This window comes from Xiphophorus maculatus, chromosome 8 (assembly GCF_002775205.1).
Source record: "Xiphophorus maculatus strain JP 163 A chromosome 8, X_maculatus-5.0-male, whole genome shotgun sequence".
Taxonomy (NCBI): Eukaryota; Metazoa; Chordata; class Actinopteri; order Cyprinodontiformes; family Poeciliidae; genus Xiphophorus; species Xiphophorus maculatus.
In genome coordinates, this window is record NC_036450.1 from 21,709,236 (window position 1) to 21,717,348 (window position 8,113).

An 8,113-nucleotide genomic window follows, 5' to 3' on the forward strand; every position below is an offset into this window, starting at 1 on the left:
AATTTGAAATGCAGACGGCTTTAGGTAGAGATGCTCCTGACGGCGTCACTATGGCAACCAACAAAAATGGGTTTAGATGAGTATTGGGAGAACAAAAACCTGGAATTGTTCAAGGCATTTTTTCCCCCCCAAGTGGTAAAATTGTTGTGGCACTTCAACAGCTCTTGATGCGTTGGTTTGTTGGACGCCTCCTAAATTCTGACGGGTTACACTGAAGCTCAAAAATACCTGGCTCTCGTTTTGTAGACTAAAAACATTATTGTTTGTCTTTTCTTTTTTTTTCTTTACATATTTATGAGATTGGTTTATTTAGTACTGGAGAACACGACTATTCGGGAGACTGTTATTAAATCTAATCCTCCCGAGTTTGACTATTTACCAAACTGGTTGAGGTTCTGATGCTTAACTGGACCAGTTGGCTTTTATGAAATTTTAGAGCTCATAGCCTCCAGTCACAAACAATCAAACTTCCAAATAGAAGAAAAAAAGACATTGTACACAAATCATTTTAATAGCTAGCTTTTGAAGCAGGTACAATACGTGGTGTCGTTTGTAAAGTTACAGAGTAAAAAATTTAAAGTAATTACTTGGTTTATTTAGCCTGTCATAGAGAACCAAATGTGGGTTTTCATTTTCCAAAGTCAACATTTTCACCATATTGTTCACACATTTATAAATATTAGATATAAACTTAATGTTCAACTCACAAGCTAAATATTCGACTTAGCTTGATACCGGTACCAATACTTTTTATTTAGTAAATTTATTTTAGCAAAAATAAATTTAGTTAAGAAGCTAAATACTTATTTTGGAACTTTGACATTTATAAATGTAGGATAATCATGGAGAAAATGTGACTTTGAAACATGAACACCCACTATTTTTTACTTTTTTACAGTGCAACTTTGCAAATGGCATCCCACAGCACTAAACGTTCCCTTGGTGTTAACGGAGTGGCACGTTATTTCTAGGATTTTTTTTGTGTGTGTGTCCGATGTGAACAATGTGTCACAATAACAGTCGAAGCAAACTTTATTTAACATGACGTCGGGTTACATTCATTAACAGCAAACATGGAAGGAGCTTAAGTTGGGTTTATGGAGTTTTAGGTTGCAGATCTTTACGAAACATCCTTAGGCCACGCACCACCTCAGTCGTTCTAAATCTGTGAAACTTTTTCCAAATCCTCCATGATCAGATCTTGCTCTCTGACGTCGTTTCCCTCCTGACACGTTCCGTTCTCCACGAACAGCGACCCGGCTCTGGACGCCGGTCTGCTCGGCACCGTCGGGTGGACTGGGAGCACGGCGTTCCCTCTGATCCGGTGGGAGAGGGTCCTTTGGCGCAGGACGTCGGCGGAACACAGCTGGAACTTAAAGGCTGCCTGGAAGCCTTTGCGGAAGTTCTCGTTGAAGAAGCCGTAGATGATGGGGTTGATGCTGCTGTTGAAGAAGGCCAGCCAGTGAGCGAAAGGGTACACGTATATGTTAATGACACGGTACTGGTGCTCCGTCAAGCTGGCGTAGTCGCTCAGCATCATGAGGGTCCAGAGAGGCAGCCAGGATACAATGAAAAGCAAAGCCACGACCAGGAGCATCATTATCACCCGCTTCTTCTTCCAAGTGATCGTCTGACGCCCGTCCACGCTCAGTTTGTTGTTGCCGCTGACCTCCAGTGGGGCGCTCCCACTGCCCCTAGCTGGAGGTAGGGTGGTCTTAAAGAGGGTGAAGCCAATGCGAGCGTACATGATGACAATCAGACTTAGCGGGGCGAGGTAGATGTTGGCGAAGAGAACCGTGGTGTAGACCTTCCTCATTTCCTGACTAGGCCAGTTCTCCCGGCACCAGTAGAACGGACGAGTGTCGCTGTTGGGACCGAGGACTATCCGTACCGTCTGCTCCTTCGTGACCTGGAGCATGACCCCCGACGGGCACATGATGAATACAGCCAGGACCCAAATGATGACGATAATTAGCTTTGAGGTGGCGATGGTCAGTTTCTGCTTGAAAGGGTAGACAATGCAGCGGAACCTGATGAAAGAGGACATATAAAAAATAAAACGCCTCAGACAAGAATTTTCCAGAACCAAACACACATGTTGAAGTGAAATACAAACCCGCACCTGTCAACAGCGATGGCAACGAGGGTGAATACAGATGCCGACACAGATATTCCTTGAACCATCCCACTCAGTTTACACACAATGCTACCGAAAGGCCATCCTGCAGAAACAGAAACATCCGTCATAGCAGCATGCCTCAAAAAGACATTTAACATTTAGCTCATGTTGTTATTTAGCTGCCAGCGTTTTGGGGATATCTCTCGCCAGAGGTGTGTGATACTTGATTTTTTGGTATCAATCCGAGTAAATAAAGTAAATACAGGGACAGGTATCGCCAATGTCGATACCGATACAAATACCTTTTACTTAAGTTTGATGTATCGTCAAACTTCTGACTTTTAGGTGTTTTTAGTCGATTTTCCTTTGAACTGTTTTGTTCAAACTTACAATAAAATTTGGACAAAGTTTTTGGTGTCTACAAAGTACTTTGAAACAATATCAACATAATTTGAGCACATTTTTTTCCTAAATAAATTGCAAAAAATTAGGATTTAAGAGCAAATCAAAACAAAATCTGTTCTGAGGTAGAGCCGAGAAACCACAATACAAAAATAAAATCACATTTCAAAAGAGAATCTGAAACTAAAGTATCTATCTTATCGTGCTAGTATCAACCCAATATTGATACGGTATTGATTTTATCACTATTTTGAGTCGATCTGCCCATCTCCATCTCTAACAGGTTTGCGTATCTAGACACTGAGGTGTTTTGCTAAATCTTTAAAAACAACTTAAGCACATAAACAACCAATTTCAAGCTTTCCCACAAATTCTCAATTTGATTTAGGTCTGCACTTTGACTAGGCCATTGTAAACATTCAAGAGTTTTGCAGCCTCTAACATGTTTTTCTCTACAATAACTCTGTTTGCTTTCCCATCTGCCCCGTGAAAAGGGTATGAAGACTTTTGGAAAGAACTAGAAATCGCTTTAGAGTAGATTCCCACTAGAAAAGCTGAATATTACTCGATTACCTGTTATAATGTTGTCCAGAAGTGTGGTCGGCATGCAGAAGATGCCCACCAGGAGGTCACTGATGGCCAGGTTGAGGATAAACAGATTGGTGACGGTGCGCATGTTCCTGCTGCGCAGCACGATGAAGCACACCACCCCGTTGCCGACCATGCACACCGCAAAGATGAGCAGGTAGGAAACGGTGAAGACCACAGCCACGCCGGGTTTGTGAAGGTAGAAATCCACATAGGTGATGTTCTGCTGAGGCCAAGGCTTGTTCTGCAACACTGGAGCACTGGAAAGGATCAGGTCCTCCAAGGTGGTGTTATAGGCCGGGTTCTCTGTCATTGCAGTACCTGGGGTGTGAAAAGAGCCACAGAAACTGGGGGAGGTAGCTCTGTGCTACCCATTGGATGGATGATCTGTCATGTCTCTGGTGTAGCGCATGTTTTCTGAATGAAAACGTCCCCGGGAAAGACAGGGCACCGTGACATTCACGGCGAGAGAACAATCCCGTGGACTAGCAGGTGGAATCAATTGTTGAGTGTGAAACGATGAAGCCTCCTGAAAATTCAATAACGGCTTCGCTGCGTCCTTTGACTGATTCGTACCTGTTGATTGTTATTTTATTCTACTTCAGACATAAATACACCTAAAACCACAGGTATTACCAAAGACAATCAGCCCTCACCTTTTCGTCTCGCCTCCCACTCCTGCATCCTACAGAGGCCGGCCCTTACAAAATGTCTTCTCTGCTCCTAATCTCACAGCCGGTTTTGTCTCCCTGCTGGAATTACTGCCATTTATTGCAACGCAATTTCTTTATGCAACATTGTGCATTGTTTTCGAGTTGTTGCGTGCAAAAATAACTACATTTCAGCTAAGTGCCCCCAATTTATAACAGAATCAGTTATTAATTCTTGTCTGAATCTTATCTTTTGAAGAAGAAACTACAATAATGTCCCCTTTCCAATGTTCTTAAGAGGTGATGGCTAAAATGTAATCATCTTATTCATCTGTATCCAAACTTTTCATTAATTTATTTTTGTAGCTCTGCCTCTGAGGTGGCAGGTTTTTGGTAAGACTGCATCACGTCCTGAGTAAACTGTGCTGTTTTGTATTAACAGAACAAATGGCGGGCTTGTTTGGCTCTGAATGATTTATCACTGAATATATTAGTCAAATGTTTTAATTAGTGATCTTTTTTTTTAATAGGATGGTTAAAATGTAACCTGCCTGACAACAGGACATTGGCTAAATAAATATCTCAGATATCAGTTATGAACAGCAAGAAGAGATGAGAAAAAGTTATTGACATCCAGCTGTCGTTTCTAAGACTCTAGGAATCCTGTGAGCCACGTGAAAAGCCATTTCCACAAGTGGAGAAAACATGAAACGTGCTGCAAAACTCACTTAGTCTTTGTAATATAACAAGAAGAAAAAGATAAAGCAAAAATGGCATCTGTCGGACGTTTCCAATGGAAAACCGCATTCTGAACAAAAATCCTCAAAGGCCTGACTCACATTTGCCAAAATGTTGCACTTTTTTGAAGGCGTACATCCTGTGACATCCGGCGTAAAACAATGACATCATATGGAAGAACACGTTGTTGTCATTTAACGTTTCAGGAACCTGGACGACGGAGCCACGAGTGCTGCTCTCAACCATCAAATCCTGAAGGAGAATGTCCACACATATGTTTGTGCCCTTAAGCCCAAGAGCACTCAGGCTAGACAGCAATACCATCCACGGCAACTAGTTGACCTCTGAATTGCTCAACAGACATGTGGTGTTGGTTTTGGAGTGGGCGTGCTAGAAGCTGTGCGTTGACCAGACGGTTAATGGTCAAAAACTCTCCAATGAGACTGAATTGTACCTATTATGCAAAGAGGAGCAGGCAAAAATAAAAAAAATCCTCCCCACAGCAAAGCAAAAGGTTTATTACCAGTTACTGTAAACACTTGATGATAGTTGTTGATGCCAAGGCTGCGACTAGCGGCTATTAGGCGAAGGGAGCAATTTGATTTGGATTGCTTTCAATGAAATCATTTGAAAATTGCATCACGTGTTTCCTCAGGTCATGTTCATGTGATGATAAAATGCGTTTGATCGGCTGAGACATTTCCGTGCGATCAAAGGTACAAACAGAAAAAATCTGTGAGGGATGGTGGGGGGGGCGAATCAAAGCCGATCTTACTGCATGATTCAAATTCTGCACAAATAACGGTTGTCAGTCATACATTACTTGTCTGATTTGTTGTTTTTGTAGTTTCATTACTAGCAATGAATCACATTCCTAAAATACCCTAAAACATGCACAAAAAATTTTAATTAAATAAATTCACAGAGGGTAAAAAAAATGTCCTGTCCATTTTGCCTATAATTATCTTTGACATTTCTGAAACAAACTACATACACCAGCACACAAAGTTTCAAATAAAGAAAAAAACAAACAAAATTCAATAGTCTTACCTTAAAGGAAGGAATATTTTATTTTATGGGTTTTTTTTTCTCTCTCTCTCTCTGTCCTTCTGTCCTCACAGATGGTTTAAATCCATTTCACAGGAATCCCCCTCGTTCAGAGCTGGAAAGCTGTGGCGCTTTCATCCCTAGGTGAGATCCTGTGCATCTGCTCAGCGCTGCTGCCAGACAGACACTGCTGTAGCACTTATAAATGACAGAGGAGACGGGATGCATTTGTGGTGGTGGTGGGCAGGAGGGGAAGAGACGTGTTTTCTGGTGCAAGTAAGGGCTTAGAGAGTTAGATCTTCAGAGCTCTTCATGTGATCTCAGAAACACTCCTGCCAACAGGAGTGTTTCTGCGGACAGAGGGCTGGTCGTCCTGACCGCCTCAGACGTCTGCATCTCTGGCGTCGAGTTACTAGGCAAACAGGTGATGGGGAAATCTGACGGTTTTTGCTTTTGGATCCGGATCAGTTCCTTCCCTCTTCAGTCTGCGCTGATCCATCCACCGGGGCAGATGGGTGCAAAATGACATCTCTGGAAACGCCAGTGCAGACGTTTGATGCCGTCGTACACGGCGTCCAACTGAGTTCTGAGAACGCAGCTAGAATCAGAAAGAGGAAGCTTTGACAAAACACGAGCTTCTGCAGGACGCTTCCTCACTCCCTTTATTCAAGAGACAAGGTTTATTAAACAGATTGTACTTGAAAATAGTTGAAAATAGGTAAAGCATGAGAGGACGTATGAGGAGCTGTGGAGGTGAGGACTATCAGTAGGAGGTGACACCTGATCAGCCTGCTTCAAGCTCGGGAGAACACTTGTGGGGATAATGAAAATTCAGATCGGAGTGAGGTTTACGACAGGCCGGCTAATGTTACCACGGAAAATAGAACGATTAATTGACATGTCAAAAGGCCTTCAGCGCTGATTCTGTAGGAACCGGCTGGAGAGGAGACTGACAGCTAGATTTGTATGAAGTGTGGAAATTTTGATGAACGTCAACAGTTTACAAAAAAACAAACATTGTCATAGCAGCGTAAGCAGAAGTTGTGAATTTATAGTCACATGAAAAGAAATTGCTTTGTATATTTACAGTGATTAAAGCTTTTATAAGCTATTTAATCCACAAGAGAGATGTAGCCTTAACAAATGACCAGAGCACCTTCAGCATTTGATCATTTCAACCTTAAGAGAGCTGAAGTGCAACATACTGTGATGGGAATTTGTCAGCCTGGTCTAATCAAAGTACCTGCTCCTGTGCCCTGAGGCAGTGCAGTTGGCACTGGGTTGACGGATATGAAATCCAGCTGCAGGTTGAGTGGGAAAATGTGTACCTGCTCCTCAAAGGACACAACCAGGTTTAAATGCCTATAACTCTGCCACTGGAAAGATTTATTCATGATCATCCGTGGGATGTGATGGTGAGAAGCTGATGTAATGTAACCGTATGTGTGACAAGGTTGAACAAGCTTATGAGAGGAGAGTGCTTGGAAACCTACATTGAACCAAAGTTAGTTTTTTTTTTACAGCACCCGCCACATTTATTTCAGTGTTTTCCTATTTTCCCGCAGTGCCATCTTCCTACACTTAAAAAAGTCAAATGTATCTTCACATATAAATGTAAATTAAATGTTTGAGTTTACTTTTTGCATTGATAAGAATGTGAAGAAAAGTTTAATTTGCAGTACACGACTTTGTGTTTCCCTCAGGTATAAATTTAATGCGACACAGTGACCCATTGTTTTTAACCCGTGTTCAAATTGGACGGACAAAAGAACATTAAGTTAATTTATAGCAGATTTATTTTCATAAGTCTAATAAAGCTTTACAATCCCATATAAAAAAATTAATTGGGGTCTAAAATAAAACGATTCCCATCATGCCTTGTCTTGACGACGCTCACCATGCCAAATTAAAATGTTTCATGTCTTACATTCAGTGGAGATTCTGTGATTGTGTAATATCATCTATTTCTACGGTATTAAATGTTTGAGTTCATTTATTATTAGTAGACAAGTACGGTACTTGAGTTTGTTTCATATGTTTCATTTTGAATCTACAGTGTTAGCGGTTTGCCACGATGAACATTTGTACAATTTATTATTTGCGTCAGTTATGCTGCAAACGGCTTTTGGGTCTGAAAGAAAACACTGTCACTACAGTGTGATAGAGCACAGTGTAGTATCTATCAACAGTGTAGTGATGGAGTGCTACATGCATATAAATGATTCATTTAAAGGTTAATTCTTCTTTCACATCTTTGCACAGACCACCTTAAATCTTACCACGCTAACAATTTTCCTAAAATGTAAATCTGACAGTGTGACCTCTGCTGAAACTCAGCTCAGTCCTGACATCTTTGTTCTTATTTTTAAGATATATATTGATTATATTTGTTGTTTTGGTCTATTAGTGTTTGTAAAATCTGCCTTGCTTGTGGTCCTTGTTTGCTCAGCACCTTTTAATTTCAATTTCAATTTGTTATTTAAAAAAATAAAGACAAATACCTGCCAATCACACGATGCGCCCGTCTGTTATTATTTTGAAGTTATTGAGGCTACATAGAGAAAAAAAA

General features: G+C 41.2%; 1 protein-coding gene across 2 annotated transcripts; it reads right to left on the bottom strand.

Moving 5' to 3' along the window:
- Window positions 1-1,014: 1,014 nt before the first annotated feature.
- Window positions 1,015-6,049, bottom strand: LOC102222972 (neuropeptide FF receptor 2-like). 2 transcript variants are annotated; one of them, XM_023337999.1, is made up of 4 exons: window positions 5,548-6,049; window positions 3,095-3,430; window positions 2,123-2,222; window positions 1,015-2,030 (listed from the first exon to the last, which is right to left on the bottom strand). In XM_023337999.1, exons 2-4 carry the CDS (start codon window positions 3,420-3,422, stop codon window positions 1,160-1,162), a joined length of 1,299 nt encoding a protein of 432 aa, XP_023193767.1. In that variant the 5' UTR covers window positions 3,423-3,430; window positions 5,548-6,049; the 3' UTR covers window positions 1,015-1,159. The 2 variants fall into 2 exon arrangements, with proteins under 2 accessions (XP_023193767.1, XP_005808669.1); XM_005808612.2 differs by having other exon boundaries at window positions 3,095-6,049.
- Window positions 6,050-8,113: the final 2,064 nt, after the last annotated feature.

Coding starts and splice junctions, on each gene's coding strand:
- LOC102222972 (XM_023337999.1), bottom strand. CDS start 3,422: ATGACAGAGAACCCGGCCTATAACACCACCTTGGAGGACCTGATCCTT. Junction 2,223..3,094: donor TCTGGACAACATTATAACAG/GTAATCGAGTAA, acceptor CTGTTTCTGCAG/GATGGCCTTTCGGTAGCATT. Junction 2,031..2,122: donor GTTGCCATCGCTGTTGACAG/GTGCGGGTTTGT, acceptor CTCTTTCATCAG/GTTCCGCTGCATTGTCTACC.